The 17,280-nt window shown below is 44.9% G+C and overlaps 1 protein-coding gene across 1 annotated transcript in view; it reads left to right on the top strand.

The window, feature by feature from the left end:
* Positions 1-17,280, top strand: part of LOC120901171 (LIM/homeobox protein Lhx1) — a 36,917-nt gene that overhangs the window by 2,280 nt on the left and 17,357 nt on the right. The window contains exons 2-3 of the mRNA XM_040308881.1: positions 3,018-3,213; positions 6,351-6,565. Coding sequence (XP_040164815.1) covers positions 3,018-3,213; positions 6,351-6,565 — 411 coding nt within the window. The remainder of the gene's footprint in view (positions 1-3,017; positions 3,214-6,350; positions 6,566-17,280) is intronic.

The following is a 17,280-nucleotide window of genomic DNA, read 5'->3' as shown; positions in this document are numbered from 1 at the left end:
ATTTTAAAAATAATATTCAGTTCCAAACTAAGGCGATTGGAACTGTTTCAATTTATCTTTAGTCGCAACTTTTTATGGTAAAGTAACAGCAAATTAAATTGATATTGATATGAAATATAAAAGCGTCCTGGTTCAAACCCAGAAGGGAACGTCCCCCCGTAGCAAGGATTGACTATCCGGCTGCGTGGTAATTAATAAAGTCTCGAAAGCCTGTATAGGCCGACATGTCCGCAGGACGTTACGCCAAAAAGAAGAAGAAGAAGAAGAAAATGAAATACAAAAGCACGAAAAGACTGAAACAATTCTCTAGATTTTGTTAAAAATCATTGATGGCAAACAAACCAAAAAGATCAGGCACTTGTTTGAAGATTTGTTTTGAGTCCAAACACTAATCCGCAATGATAACCAGGTTAAGAGAACCGGTAAATTTAATTCCATTCAATAAAAGCCGATAAATCCCACAACCGTCCAATGGAAACCAGTTTAATTGAATGCTTTTTCGCATAATTAAACGCAGCTCGTAACCTAGCGAATCCTTCGGCTAGCCTCAAACTCATTATCCATTCTTTCTCCCGGTGAAACTAAACACAAACAAAACTATGCTCGATTAGACAAACGATCCACCTCCTTGCGATAGATAACCCCCTGGTGAAGCTCATTACACTTGCGCCTGATAACAATCCTTTACCGGCACCGGCGGTAGCACAACTCGTTCCAACGAGGATGTTTGAGCTTGTTTTACTTAGTCCTATGTCAACATGGGTGTGTGTGTAACGATACGGAATGCCGGCAGTTTGCACAGCGTCTACTACCGTAGAGATTAGAATCGGTCGGTAGTGTGATTTTAAGGCCCAAAGTGATTGGATGTTCGTCACACGGGATAATGAGAAAATAACACTTTTTGTCAACATTCTGGAAGTGTTTTTAGTTTGAACGAGATTTTAATGGAGTTTTTGCAATGCAAGGTATGGTTCGGTTGAGATAAAAATGTAAAAATGCTTCATAGCGAACATTTGGTGGCCATTTTGTAACCATGAACGGCATGATTGATCTCTGCAATTGCAAAGCGTCTCCCAAAATCACAAATCGGCAATTTTCACCAAATCCCCAGGGCAGAAAAGCTGTATCATTTTCAAAGCAAAAGGTACCGTAAATCCGCCATCGCTTACACAAATCGTATCAAATTTCTGGTTCTGGTGGCGGTGCTTTGCCAAAACAAACGCAACAGCAAACCACACATCAACATGCCTCGTAGTGGCGGATCCTTTCTGGCCGCTTTGCTTGCCCTGGCGGTTGAGTGGCTGTAAAAACAAACCACACTTTTGACGGGAAGGGGCGACCTGGCCCACGGGCTGGTAACTGATACTGTCGGCTGTAAAAATACTAACCCAAAACACACGCAATTGGAAGTTGAAGGATCTGGAAGGTCCTCGGTGCGCTTTTATGTGCGCAAATCCGTAACGCATGTGTGAAAATTCCCGCTTCGCCCGGGGTTTGCTCCGGTTTTCGTGACGCAATTTTGTTTTTTTTTTTGAACGGGGCGCCAGCTTGTAACATGATCCACGATTGTTCTGATCTTATGTATTCGCGGACCGAGATCAGTGCGGTCGACATTTGTTAGCGATGGGAGCGGCGGGAATTACCTACGCTCTTCGCTGTGCTGAAGGATATCTGTTGCTGATCCGGAAAAAGGGATCGGTTGGTTAGATTTTCGTGGAAAGCGATAGAAGCGGGGATTTTCTAAAGTTGTCAAAACAGGCAAAAAGGTGTGACGGTGTGATGTGATAGGTTGGTTGGTGTTGATTTTTGGTGAATGTTTTTTTTCTTCTTCTCGCATATAAAAGGATATTGCGGAAACAAGGTACCAGCTGAGAAAAGGAGCAATGGCATCAAATCAAAGAAATAAAAGATTTTGATTTTGCCGCAATGTTTGTTTTGCATTTGCTTTTGTAATTCGCTTTCGGCAGAGAAATCAAGATGTAGTTTTTTTATTGTAGCATTTTACCAAAATGTCTCATAAGGATGCCATCAAAATTTTGTCAAGCTTTCTTTACATTTTGTGATGATTTATTTAAAGTAGAGACTGATACGTTACTGTCATAGAATCTGCGTTAGTAGCAGTGTTTAAATTATTTCTTATTGAACAAATTCTTAGGAAATCACTTTAAACACCAGCAGTACACCTCTTCAGAGTAGCATAGTGTTTCAACAATTAACTTCCTCACAAACTATTCACCAATTAAATCAACTATCGGATCGGATGTAGATTAGTAGTAAAATAACCTTCCCAGGGATTTCCATGATTTTCTGATTCCTTTCGAATAATGTTTTGAAAGCTTCTCACATCATTTTGTTTTCGATCCACCATTTATTTAGTGCTCCCCAATGTTTTGAATAATTTTTTATTGATTTTGATTGATTGACAGTAAATTGTGGGGCTGAATCAAACACTATGCAGAAGACGGTTAATAAATCATTAATAAACTCAAATGTTTTTGGGGAAACAACCCTAAAATCCACGCGAAACAGCGTAAAATAGAACCTAGTTGGGTTATGTTTTCCAGTTAGAGTTTTACATTTAACTAATTCATGTGAAATGGAGTTAAGAGAGAATTCCAGGGACTAGCAAATTATTCTCATTTGCCGAGGTTTCTTTCTAACGTACGTCTCTTAATTCCCAACTGTGCAGACTTTGGAAAAATGCTATTTTAAAGGCTGCAACGAAAAATCGCTTCAACGTGCTTTACCTTCGGGACTCTCTAACAAGAATGTGCGGGACCTTATTCATCTTTTATTTTTATCATTTTTTCTCCATTATAGAAGTCAATGGAGTGTTCAATGTATTTACAATTGTGATTCATAAAACTATACAAATTACAATTCGATATTCACGCTGTTATGTTATTTCGTATAAGAACGTTCAATCAACAGACCACTTAGAACACATTTCCTTACCTAAACCAATTCACTTACCGTTTTTTTACTCCTTTGCTGTACCATCCCTTGTCCACCCGCAGGTCGGGGAGAGCCACCGTCCGGGCTGGGCGATCCGTGCGCCGGCTGCAACAAACCGATCCTGGACAAATTCCTGCTCAACGTGCTCGAGCGCGGCTGGCATGCGACGTGCGTGCGGTGCTGCGAGTGTCACCAACCGCTGGCCGACAAATGCTTCAGCCGGGAATCGAAGCTGTACTGTCGGAACGATTTCTTCAGGTAAGCATCAAGCAGTACAATTCGGAAGGGAAAGGGAGTGTTTGTATGATTGCTGTCCCTTTAAGTCGCTGCCCACACGCTACCGATTTCCGGTAGCAGCTGTACGGAAAACAAACAAAAAACAAACATACTTTTGGGAGTCTGCCCGATCCCGATTTCCGTTCGCAGGGTCGGGAGTGGGAGTGGCTCATCAAAATCTGGCCCGAAGCACCGCGCGGCTATGACGCTATGATTTACATACAATCATAAGCACAAAACCACCATTTAAACGGTAGGCAAAACAGTCAAGCCCTCGGGAGCCTCCAGATCGACGACGCCCTCTCTGGTCTCGAGACGGATGGAAAATGCTAAATAAGCGGCACGGCTTGCGCGAAGGCAGAAATGAAGCAGGGAAACAAAAAAGTTGATCAGCTTGATTTTGTTTTGTTTCTGTAGCTTTTTTTGTTTCGAGACGAGACGCGCAAATTATAATTATCAACCCGTGCGGTGATCGCGAAGCATTTATCTTGGGTCTTGTTTTTTTTTGCTTTGGTGTCCCTTGTTGCATCCTGCGGTATGGGAAAACATCATGGTAGGAGGATCTCTCTGTGCAAACTCCCCCCGAACGATCATGCAATCATACTCCTGGTTGGATGATGATGGTGATGATTGTCCAAAAAACAGCGGAGGAAAAGGAACGAAACCCAAAAATGGAGAAGAAAATTTCCCATTACGGCACAGGGAAAATATGCCTCAAACCACAAAAGTGCACCTCAGAAGGGATTTTTGTTGTGGTTGTGTTTTTGCAGTCGGTAACGCCCTGCCATTTTTTTCTGCGTTACGGAAGGGTCGGCGTTGAAATTGTCTCAAAATTGATCCTCACCGTTTTGGTGTGCACCTTGGTCGCAGCAGCAACAGCAGAAGCAGCAGCAGCGATGAGCATCCGAGATTGATCGGTTTTCCAGTCCTTCGAAACGCTCCTGCTTCTCCCCTTGGGCGTACCGGCGTGGAGGCTTTTTGGGGCGGTTAAGAGTAGGCCGTTGCTGTTGCCTTTTGTACGGAGGGAAACCAGCCCACGACGAGAAAGAGATTCATTGAGTGCGATTTTTCGTCCAAGTTCGTCGCGCCAGCCAGCCAGAGCAGCCCCCCTGTTTGGCTCACGTATCATCACGTGTTCGTCTCGCGGGCATTGTTGTTGTGTAAATGGGGCAGCTTCACTGTGTAACAGCTTCATGCCGGAGGTCACATTCAATCATCGTCCCGTTTTTAGCCATCTCTCTCTCTCACTCTCGCTTTGTATTTTTCTTGAATTGTTTTTGTTGATATCGAGAGTCCCGGTGATCGATCGGTTTGGGCTGTGTATGAGCCTGTTGATTTCCGAACGGAAGGATTACTGGTTTCTTGCCAGCGCGACGGCTACAATCTCGCATGCCCTAATCCCATCCCGAAAACACACACGCACAAAATAAAACAGCACAAGAAGAAACGGCAGTTTGATTAGATCTCGTTCGTTTGTTTTATTGCCGTTGTGCGTAGGCTGGGCTCGGCTGGGAGCGAGGCTTTAATCGAAAGCATCCCATTACCACCATCCCGCAATTCCCATATCAAACTCGATTAGCGATCGATTGTTTTCACACACACAGACAGACAGACAGGCAGAAAAAAACAGCACAGAACAAACGGCCTACCTCAACTCGCCGTGGGTGCGCGAGCTTCGATGGAGCTTCGGGAGGGTGCCTCTTTAATGTCACAATTAAATCCGGATCGATTGGGCCCGCTTTGGTGGCGCATATGCGCGTGTCATCGTGTGTTTGTGTTGTTGTTTTAACCATTTTTTCCAGATGCAGTTTTGCGATTGAGTTATTAATGGGAAGCAGAAGTGAGAGGAAATAAAAAATTGGCAGCTTTAATTAGATTGGGTTATTTTGAGATTTTGGATTCATGAAACAATAGTTCCACGTGTTTTGAGTAGGATTTAAAGTGCTGCATTAATTTTAAAGTATTTCTTTCTTTGGTAAACGCTATAAAAGAGAGATTTTTTCAAGAGATTGAGAGAACTTAGTAAAACGGAAGATTAAATAGGTTTCAGATTTATTTTTAACGCGACTTGGATTAATTGGACTTGGAAGAATTTGAAACCACACTTTCAGGATTTTCCAAGGATTTTACGGTTTTATGATTGTTTCTCGTTGTTTTAATAAATTGCTTAATGTACTATATTTAAAATAGTCTCCAAAATGGTGAGAGTTACACAAAAATATGCGAGACATTTTCTTGGGAAGCTCTGTATGCGCCAGACTCAATATCTGGTCCTTCTGTTTAGCATGATCGCAATTGTATGCAATTGTACAGGTGACCCCCGACGACCAAAAACCAAAAAAATGTCCCAAAGCAAGGTGTAAGTCGAATATCTGTCAATATATAGTTTATAACCCAAGTTGATGAGTCGAAATCTATGATATCGTGTATATTAACTAAAACCAAATGTTCGATAATGAATTAATATAATTCCAAAATTCGTTTACACGATATAACTATTCAAGCTTGGATGGTTGAAGAATCTTCATAAATGTGTATGTAACGGTTATCAGTAAGAATTTAAAAAACAGTACATACAATTCTTCTAAATGACAGCTTTTTACTGTCAAAACCAAAATCGTTGTACCTGCGGGTCGTCGCAACTCGAGGAAGTCGTGTCTCAAGGGTCGTCCTACAATTTCTCATGCCAACAATGCACAAAAAAGCTAAATTGTAACATTGTTTAATGTAAAACAAACATCATTTTGTTTAATTTTATTACATTCATTTCATTTATTAATTGAACTAGACAAAAAGTATGGGGGAAAACATCTTTTAGGTATTGAACTGCACAACAAAAATTCTCGGAAAGTGGTAATTTTCTTAGGTCTCTTTAGTAAGAACTTTAAGCGTGGAAAATGGCATAAGATCACGTTCTTGTTAGCCTGCTTAATCGTGCATCGCCATCATGTATGTTTATCATTGCCGTGCCCACCTCATTGCACCCATTCTATCCGCCAAGTACAGCACGTTTTAAATTAATCTGCAATAATCGACAGTAACATTAAAGCTTTCTAGCTCTTCTAAGCCTAATAACACTCACCGTATCTTCTTGTTCCCTTCCTCCGTCTCAATTTCAGGCGCTACGGTACCAAGTGCAGCGGTTGCGGGCAGGGCATCGCACCGTCGGACCTGGTGCGGAAACCGCGCGACAAGGTGTTCCATCTGAACTGCTTCACGTGCTGCATCTGCCGGAAGCAGATCAGCACCGGCGAGCAGCTGTACGTGCTGGACGACAATAAGTTCATCTGCAAGGACGATTACATCCTCGGCAAGGGACCCCACCCGATGACAGGTAAGGGCCAAATGGGGCGCACTTCCCGCTAATAGCTTCTTCCAACTCGTTCTTCCAAGCACGACGGATGAGTCGCTTTTCCCGTTTTCCACGAACGCGGTTTGATATGGAACGTTGTTTTCCCGTGTCTGGGCGAGAGAAATCGATTTTCCGAAAATCCCTTTGGTCTGTGTGTGTGTGTGCTTGAATGTGTGCCCCGTACGATGGGGAGGCCATCTCCGTGCGAAGAAGCGGAACGGAACGACCTAAACCGCATGTGATGGATTCGATTTTCGCCCCGCAGTTTGCTGCTTTTTAACCGTACGCTCGACTCCATCTTGTAGTGCCGGGCCGGGGTGAGTCGATTTTCCTTTCCGGCTCCATTTTCCTTCCTTCTTCATATGGAGGGGGGGGGGCGTGTGGGGGGAAGGTGTGATGTTTTCCCGGTCATGCGCATTCCGGTCGGGTAAAGACACGCATGGTCTCTGTCTGGTGCGCGTTTCCCCAAACGTTGGAAGACTGCGATGTACTGGTAGTGGTGAGATTTGTGTGAGGATTTTCATGCTCTTCATGGAACGCACACATAGTGGGTGTCCTCTATGTTGTGTTGGGGCATGATGGGCCGATTTACGCGTTTGTATTTGTACAGGATTTAATGCACCCGTAGCAGCCGAATGGCTTCCAGCGTCAATGTAAGGGTATTTTCCTTCCGATTGATGGTATTTCTTTTAGTTCTTTTTCCCAAGAACTAAGAGCTCTTTTATTTTAAAGCGTTTCGTGTGTGTGTGTCTTTTGGTGTGCTCCAATGGAGGTGTTTTTTTATGTCTTCTATTTAGAAGATCTGAACTGCGTGACATTTGTCAGACATCGCAAAATGAAGATGTACTTCTGGCGTTGATGGAGACGTTTGATCTGTGTGCGGTGTTCATTTATTTTGTCAAGTTCTGACAAGAACCAAGACCGTTGTTCAAGTGTACATTTGGGCATCGTTTTTTTATTTGGAAGAATTAATGTTGAACATTTGCATGGGAATTGGAATGCTTCAACTCCACAAAAATGCGCCATTCCATCCCGAGCTCCAACAGTTTCCAATTTTGCATGTAAAGTACTTCGATATATTTTACCTCACGTGTAGCTTCACTGCCATGATTGCAGCTTCTCTCGAAGGACTTATACGTACACATTTCGAAGAAAAATCAAATAAACCGTACACGGTACCGTACCAGCGCGAAATGCCGGCATACATTTTTAATGGTGCCCTGCGAGATGGGCCGTTTTGCAACATAAACAACGCGGCTTCGGACGTAGCGTTGCGTTGCGTTTGCTGTCTTGTTCCACGGTGGTTTTTCATCGTCCCTATTTCAGCCCCTTACACAAGGGGTTTGCTTTACAAGTGTACGAGTGTGGGGAAAAGTTTAAAAAAATCGCACAAGAAACATTGCACTATAAATTATCCAAACGGTTGTGCAAATGGTAAATCTTCTTACCCAGCCCAGCCAGCCAACGAGCCCAGCCAAGCGAGCCATATCGACAGCTAACTCGAAAGGTGCCGCACAGTGGAAAGCCACGGGAAACCACCTCAGCACGGACGGGCAGACACATTTTTCGAATTTCGGCAATAAATCGATGTACAACGTTATCCAGCAAACAGGCAAGCAGTCTGTGCCAGCATCGGTACTGACCATCGCAGCGACGAAAGCTTTTTCCCTCCCTGCGTTCGAGCTTTTCCGGACCTGTGTGTCCCGCGGCTGCGGTGCAGCGTGTGCTCTCAACCCAGCCCAGCCGTCGAGATATGAATGCTTACGAAACAGGCCCCATAACTTATACGTGGAGCCCTGTGTGCGTACTTAGCTTTTTATTGGTCTGCATTTATCGTTCTCGGCTGGTCCGGTTTTGGGCCGGCGTTTCCTTGCAATTTTGAAGCTAACAGAAGAGGGGGTTCGTACAGACGGTACAGGGGTTTTAAAAAAACGTGCCATTATAAGTAGCCATTTTTGCACACGTTAAGCAACACTTTCGTTCCGGTTACAAGTTTGGGTAGTTAAGATCGGCTTCCCGCACTCGTAAAACAGGACGCATGGCGCTGGTTTTGAGGAACCTTGGACAGCTTGCGGATGAATAATTATCATGCAAAAATTGTCATACTTGCGAGAAAGTGTAGCAAGCGGCGGTGTAGCTGTAGCAGCAGCAGCAGCAGTGGTGGTAGTACAAGCAAATAAAAACAAGCCCTTGACAGAGCAATAATAACGTACACACACACACACAGTTGTACCTCCCGAAGGCATCCAACATCCTCTCTGGTGGGTTAAAAGCGAGTATAAAAAAGCACCACCGCACCCGATCGATGCATGGTAGGGATTAGCATATTTAAAGCATAATTTATGCTGCCTCCTTCCATTTCCCAATGTGCATGGACACTGGTCACAAGAGCCCGGGGGGAAACGGTGGTACAACGGTGGGCAACGAGTTCTGTTGTCGCGCTTGTTGTGTCGTGTGTTCGGCGGTTCGGCGGTTGTTGTGAATCGGCCCATTCGTCTCTTGTTTCTTGGGTTGGTTTGGGTTGGTTGCCGTTTTTTCCTCCCGTCGAGTGCCACCAAAACATTTCAACTCCTTGTTTTTTTTCTTTTTTTACTACTGCAGTGGCCGGGTGCACTTTTTGCTGTTGCTGCTGCTGCTGCTCGACGCCACTCGTTGGGATTGCGACAAATGAGTTAATGTGTGCGCTTTGTTGCCGTCCGTCACGTGGCAAATCGTTCTGCCCCAAACGAGGTGTGTGTCTGCTGTTGTGTTGGGGCAATTGGGGGAAATAAAATCCAAAAGAATGATTTCAATGCTTTGAATCTCCCTTGGTTTGGCGGCTGGTGTGATATTTTATATGTTAAAAGGGAGTTTTTTTTTCATATAACGCGTTCATATTCGTGTGATGCATTTTTATTGCAGCCAGAGGTTTATTGTATTCTATACAGCCGGTTATGATCCTCGAGAGTCCTGTTTTGTTATGTTGGTGTTCGATCCGGTTTTGATTGGGCAGGAAATATTATAAAAGAAATAAAAGCAGCCTTCTGCCTTCGATCATAACTTCGATCATAATTAATACACCATAAAAAGGATCGGCTTGGTTCTTTTTTTGTGCACTCGCTGCCAAACCCTTTCTGTACCTTTACGACCTTGTATAATGGCTTAGTTTATAGGTGATGTTTTTTTTTAATACATTTCGATTCAACCATGGCTCTCTTGTCGTGCAGGGCCAGTTTTAATACACCGACGACTGGCGCAGTGTCTAGAATTCGCGCTGGCCAAACACACACACACACATGCACGAGCCATAACGAGCCATTTTCGGTGGAATTGAGCCTTCTTTTTCCCAGATTTTTGCATTAATTTGGAGCGCTTTTTTCTTCCTTTGCTTGGGAAAGTATTGACATGCGCAAGGGTTAGCATGGCTGCAAGAACAACAAAAAAAAACCAGTTGGTGCATCTCGTTCACTTTATGCGCTTCTTTTGACCGCTTGCGTTAAAAGGTTCCCAGTACGCAGTTTTTGGCAGTAACGTTCTTGCGTTCCGCGTACGCTTCTTGCCGCTTGACCAAACTGGCCCCGTTCGTGGCAGCGGTTCGTGGCATCAGCGGTTTTTTAAAGTGAGAAAACAACGAGAAAAAAATCTGCACCCAGCAGGGGAGAAGCCACGGCGTGGATTTGGTGATTAGTTTTGTTTATACATTGTTAATGAACACGGGTCTCGCTAAAGGGTTGTAGGAAATGAAATGCAAAACGAAAAAAACCGATCGTGAGTTTTACCAAAAAGTTATGACAGCAAGAGGAAAGAGTGGACGGGCGGGTGGTAGACGAACGGACGGACGGACGGTGAGAGATATTTTTTTGTACGGCACTTTTTATGGCCTTTTTTATTTTCGCAAAAGACAGCTGGACGCATTTTTACCAACCCTGCTTTTCGGCTGCCCTTGATATGCATCGTGCGCTAGAAGTGTTACGAATGCATTCGAAGAATTTATGTTATTTTAAGCGGTGGCTCCGCATCAACAACTTGTTTCTGGGGTGTGGCTAGGACATTTTTAAACCCATGTTCAATCTGCATCCATGTTTTTGTGTGTGTGTCTGTGTGGAATTGTATCGGAAGAGGGGTTTCGTTTGGATGTCAGCTCAAGAATACGAAGCGTCAAAATAATAGAGACAAAATGTTACATATTGCACTTGACGTCCCTGTTTAAGTATGCAAGAAATATTAATATAATATAATTTTATTATTAAATTTATGTTTAGCTCTCCTTTGCGTACTTAACTGAATGATAAACAAAAAAATCATAAATGGAACAAATTGGTGCTCTACTATACGAGTTTAAACCACAAGCCGGACAACGTACTTCTTGGTATCGTGCAAAGCGCTTGGATTTGCATAGCATGTGTGGTGATTTCAAATCTCTAATGGATCGACACGGGGAGATTTTTCTTTCCTCTTCAATAAGTAATCATTTTCCTATAACAACTTTGCCTTAACTTATACTAATAGGAATCAAACATATAAACACATAAAGTAAATTATAAGCAAAACTTTTACAAAAAAGTGAAACGTAATTTTCAATAACATTTCGATGTACGGGACATCTACAACCAATACTTTCCTTTTATTATTGATATATCTTCGTTCATATATCTTCAATTTGTGTTCGTCTGCGTCGCCATGTAAAATCTTTTTATTGTTATAGTAGTAATAGTAATCCACCGCATAAACGCACGGTGTTAATCGGTTTCCAAGGCTTTTAAAGCGTCTCATAATCACCCTATGTCAACCTGAGATTCGAGAAAAATACCTGTCAAAATTTTACAAGCTTAAATCGAGAGATCAATTTACATATTGGATCTGTGCCGTGCTAAATAGCCGCCCGAATGCGATCATCTTTGGTAACACCCGGGGAACGGGATCCGATTTGCGCCCAACTTCCGTACCATTTTGTCTCCATTTCCACCGAAGCGAGATGAAATGAATGGAAGCTGCAAAGCTGCTGCCGCTGCTGCTGCCGGTCAGTTTTGATTGTTTTCTTTTATTTCTCTATATCGGGCAAAAGCTTAAGCTTTTCCCGTTCGGTTCGGTTTGCTCTCGTTCACCTTCACCGATGCGTGTTGGAATTTTCTTTCTTTTTCGGGCTTTCTTCGCTACATCCAATTCCATTGGTTTTGTTCGACCAGCGAGGAGAGCTGTATGCGTGCGATTTTTTGTTTGCTCAATCCATGCTAAACGAGATAGTGAAATGAAAAGTAAACATACCGGGCACGGTCGCGGCAAAAAGGGGCATAAGCACACATTCACCGGGCTGGCGGTGGTGGACTAACCAGATTTACATGTGTAAAACCAACCCGACGGTGTTGGTTAGAGCGGGAAGGTGACGGTGAGATGGAAAACAATCGAAATACCCTTGTCCATCCCGAAACACCGGTAAGCGGTAGGTGACGCACCGGGTCCGTTCGTTCGTTTGTTCACACGCTTGCGGGTGAAGGAAAAATGGCCGGCGCAAATCCTGGCAGAACGCTCATTCGTCCTTTTTCGGCTCGGTTGATCCTTTTGACTAGGGTCCCGTTGATGGTTGATCCGGTTAGCGGCGGGATCGGCTTTTGAGCTCAAAGCCAGGGAGCTTGCCATGTATGTTAAGCCTCTAACTTTGGGAAGCAATGGCAAAATCCATCGCTCTCTCTCTCTCTCTCGCTGTTCGCCAAATTTCGCCTGCCTGAAATGTAATCAGCGTAATGTGATCGTACATCGGGTGATGTGCTTTTCTTCGGCTTCGGCCGGTCTTGGCCGTTCGAATCCCGGGATGAGCAGCCTTCCATTCACACTCGACTGATCTGCTTTCCTCGCCGGGGGTTTTTTTTTCGTTGCAGAGGTATACTTGTACCGCCCGCCCTCGCTTGCTTGCTTTTGTGGTTTGTGCTAGCCGTTTGTCGTTTCATCTTGTCTGTCTTCTGTCTTTCTTCAGCTCGTTAAATTTCTCTCGTTTGGTTTTAACTCTCCTTTGCATTGCTACCCTGTCGTACATAATTCGCTTAACTTATGCAGATCCTCCTGCCGGCGAGTCGTGTGTAAGCGCGTGCGCTTCCTCCGAGCCCACACAGGTAGCCATGCACGCACGCACGCACGCACACGGAGCCCCCGGAGACCGGCAAAACCGGGTCCCACCCGGAGGAAAAAAAAAGTCGATAAGCCAACCTGTGCCAACGTACTTACCCCGGTGATCCCTTTACGATTTCATTAGTTCGATCTCGGCTTTAACGTCGGACCTAGCGCGGACCAGCCACCTGTCTTGCGTGCACGATTGTCGCATGACTGATTAGACTGGGCAATGTTTATGTGTGCACATGTTTAGCATAAATTACGTGCAGAATGCACCATGTACGTACCCTACAGCAGGGCCGTAAGAAAGGTGGAAGATGGAACAATGGCGGGTATAACTATTGCCGGATGAATGCATTTTGTGCATGGTCCGCTGTTTTGTGGTTCGTACGAAATGTTGGTTTTAAGATAAAATTTAATTAGCCCAAGGTATGGGTTGCTCCTACACACACACACACATACTTACATTTGGATGTTTATAAAGCATCGGTTTAATGTTGTGGAAATAATTTAAATTATGTTTTGCGATAAAAGCTAATTAAAAAAGGCTTTGAGGTTCGTAGTGTGTGTTTTTATTTTTCACTTACAAATTATTTCTTTCAACGGTTTATTTGAAATTCGCTTTGCATTATTTTTGTACACTCTATTAATACCGAACACCGCTAACCAACTACATCTGCAAAGCTAATTTTGCTCTCGGCGATACCACCGTGCGAGCGTAAAATCAAGCACGATTTGTGAAACCGCCCACCGCTTTGTCGGCGGTCGGGCGGCGGCAGCGGCGGCTTCCCGTAAAAAGGGTGTGAAATTGCTCGCCACTTTGTCGCACAGCTAGCCTGTGTTCTAGCCTAGCTGCACCGCGTTGTGTGAGGTGTGTGTGTGTGTGTTTTGCTCTCAAATGGATGCATTTTTCACGCGCGTTTTAAAAGCGCACCGATCTTCTAAGCTGCACACTTTTATCGCACACCGTGGCGGCCGAATCCGTGGGACGCTTGGGGAAGAAGGTTGCTGGAAATATGGCCACCCAGCAGCACCTGGGAAGATTGCAATCGATGCACAATCAACGCGCAGCAACGCGAAGCGTTTGCGGCTGGAAGTGACAGACCACCGGCGTCGTCGTCCGGGTATGCAGTTGGCACGGGTGTGGTTTATCTCTTCCCGTGGTGTGTCACGACCGCGATGACGGGGTTGTTCTGTTCCGCTGCTTGGATAAGCTGTGGCCTCGAACTCCGGCCAAACGACAACGGTGTCGGCGATGGCGCATGCAAAGCCGATAAGAAATCTCTCGCATCCGTCGGAGTGTAGTGTGAATCAAATGCGCATTCAGCGTGGAAAATGGATCGTCTTATCTCATTCGGGCGCATGTCATGTTTTGTGATGTACTGCGGCTTTGCGGGATGTGAGGGTCGAAAAGCTTAGATACGTAATAGAAGAATAGGGGAAGCATAAAGGATTTGTCGCGTTTTTTTTTCATCGCTTTTTTTAAACTTGCTTTTTCCGAACAAAAATTGTTAAAGGCAAACTTACAAATCATGATTTCCCTGTACAATAAAATGTATTCTGTGTGTGAAGCTAAAAATGTTATGCCTTTTTTAAATATTAAACATGCTAATAGAAAAAAGAACATAAATTGAATGTTGAACACAAGAAACAGAAAGCGAGCTAAAGAATAAATCAAAGAACAAAATAAAAAAAGGATAAAAATATCAAAATAGACAACAAGTATGTAAAAACCAGATAAATATTATACAAGAATAGATACAGAAATGCTTCAATATTTTCATGATTTACATACTTCAATATTCTCATAAACACGATTGAAGTTAAAATACGATTTCTCTGTACAATTGCATGCTTTTCTAATGGAGAGAATCGTCACGTCGATTTGAAAAAGTCAAATACATTCTCTTTTCTTATAGAAGATCGAAAACTAATAGAGGGTTGACAATATGTGTCCTATCATACAGCTCTTTTTTGATTGCCCACTCTGCAAATTGTTTGCTTATTGCTGGAAGGCCAAAAGAGAAAGGCCAAACGGCGCGATTCGTACTCGGTCCAAATCGGCTTGATGCGCCTGTATAACACCAGACACCATGACGACGACCCCCCTAAAGAAGTGAACAAACGAGAATAGAAAGTACACTGTCGCCAAAGGAAGTGCAATTTTGCTTATTAAATGCAGTTGTTTATTTTACGACTTGTACAATAATAGTATCGATGACACAGTTTGGAGCCTTATTGATGTAATGTTCGCGGTTCCAGGTGAAAGGATGCAAAATCCTAATCGAATTGAAAAAAAACCCCTCTAAATTAGATACTCAAATAAACTTGACACGTTATTTTTACGGCTTTAAGCCATGCTCATTAAGCATTGGCAAGTCCGCCCAATAAACCTCCATGCGTACATTGCGCACCGAGTGCACACACACTGCTGCTGCGAGATAATTAATCTTCGACTCATCGCGCGATTTGTTTGGGTTTCTGCTTTCGACACCTGTTGGAATCGATTTCAGCAGCAGCAGCAGCAGCAGTTTGTTTGCTGTTGAACGATCACGATCAACTGGGTACGGGCTTTGGACGTCATCCGATCAGTCTGTCCAGTTCGAAGATGAAGATTTTACGATCCAAACAAACCTCATCAATCATTCGACATGGCGTTCGCCTATGGATGACCTCTTCCGCGGGAGCATTGCCGTACAGAGCCCGGTCTCAATTTCGACGAGATACTCCATGGTATGTGTTGTTAAAGACTTTGGTCATTTGCAACGTTCAGGAAAAAAAGTCTGTGTATAAAGCACCGTAGCATATGTTCGACCCGATGTACAGTGACATAATGTTGTTGCTTTGCTATTTTATTTCGCCCCGGAACTACATCCAAGGTCACATTCGTTCCGGCTCGCAGCAGCACGTCGTCGTAAGTCCTCAGGAGCGGGAGGGGGGGGGCAAGCCCATTACTGCAGGGCTTGCCAACACCGTGTAGGGGGAGAGGAGCACGAATGTTTTTGATGGGTTCACGTGTACCCTGGATATGACGGGTCAGGGTTCTCACAGTCGTCGATCACAACACAGTTGGCACGAAACCTAGCAGCTACGGAGGCAAAGAAATTCTTTGCTCACGGGGGCTACCCGAAAACAAAAAGGAAACACAAAAACGAACAAGCCAACTGACAGCCCACTTCCCCCACTCACACTCAAACACTGGCCAAGTCGGCCGATCAGGACCGTGGAGTCCGCAGCAACCTGTCAGTTAAAGTAGGCTCGGAGCGAGTTTTATTCCCAGTTTTACCCGCCGTAGAGTTTTTGGAGGAGAGGGACAGGGAAGTGGAAAAAAATGCGAGCAAACCCCCAACCCGTGCTCCGGACAGTTGCTGCAGAAATTCTGAGCTCTACAGGAACTTCTACTACCGGGTGAGGGAGTGAAGAGACGAACCCCCCTCCGGGTTTGGAAGCGCTTTTGATATGTACACCCTTTTCGTTGGTTTCCGTGGCGCAGATCGCAGCAGGCAGGCATGCTCACACACACACAGTGTGTCTGTGCTGTGCAGCTGTCAAAGTCCGACTAGCCTAGGCGCAAGGGTTTACTTGAACGCTGTCAATTTCAGTACGCAACCTTCCGCCCTCGCGTGGCGGCTGTTCGGTGGCGGTGTCAGCCAGGCACACACTGCTGCGGCGAGACGTGCGGCACGCAATCCTCCGAAGTTCCGAGGCGGCCGAGTGGGGTTCGCTTTTCACCTCGAGGCAAGTTGCGGTACCTCCTTGAGGGGATATTTTGCCTACACGCTACACGTCCGTACACCGATTGTCAATCTTTCCCGTCGTCTGGCCGCTTGCCGGCTGTCGGTTGTGCCTGTGTTGGAGAATCCGTCATGTGCACCGTACCGGATGGCCGCAGTTCCCAAGGTTTCGCGCCGGTCTTCGATCTATCTGGAACTGTGCCCGAGCCAAGTGTAAACAGTGTTTTTACATGGCGTTGTTTTTTTGCTACTGGCGAACAAAACAACAACAACACACATTCCGATCGAAGCGAAGTTTCCGCCGATTTTCCCAAAACGCGAATACGCGACGGGCGAGGCGTCCGACCGTGGAGGTGGCTGTGTTTTTTTCCTCCCGTTCTTTGGCACACAACTACCAATTTACCCTTCTCCCCAGGGTAGCAGCAACAGCAGCAGCTCGAACAGCATGTTGTTGTTTTAGGGACGAGAAGTGGGCAAAACAACAAGGTAAACAGGCACGCCAACCCCTCTGCCGCAACGCAGTCATACGCGAGGACACCACTCGAGCAGGGAGCGCACACTCTCCTCGGGAAGTCCTTGAGCGGGCGCACTCAATTTATTGTAACAATACACAGCGATCGTTGGGCGTTTGCCTTACGGGTAAGGTTTAGGGCCTCCGGTGGTGGTTAGGGCAACTACTTGGTGGTGGTTTGGGCAGCGCGTCCGGATGTGGACCGTTGATAAAGAGATTTTAAACGGATTCCTCCCTACTCTCATCGGCATCGTCGTACATTCTCGGTTTTCCTGCATTCATCTCGCACGACTTGGTTAGGGTGGAAAATGTGTATTTTGCCTGCATGGGGAAGGCTTCGGACAGGAGGAAAGCAAGAAGGAAAACGT

Source organism: Anopheles arabiensis, chromosome 3 (genome assembly GCF_016920715.1).
Source record: "Anopheles arabiensis isolate DONGOLA chromosome 3, AaraD3, whole genome shotgun sequence".
In the NCBI taxonomy this organism is placed as follows: Eukaryota; Metazoa; Arthropoda; class Insecta; order Diptera; family Culicidae; genus Anopheles; species Anopheles arabiensis.
This window is presented reverse-complemented; position numbering and strand designations above follow the sequence as displayed.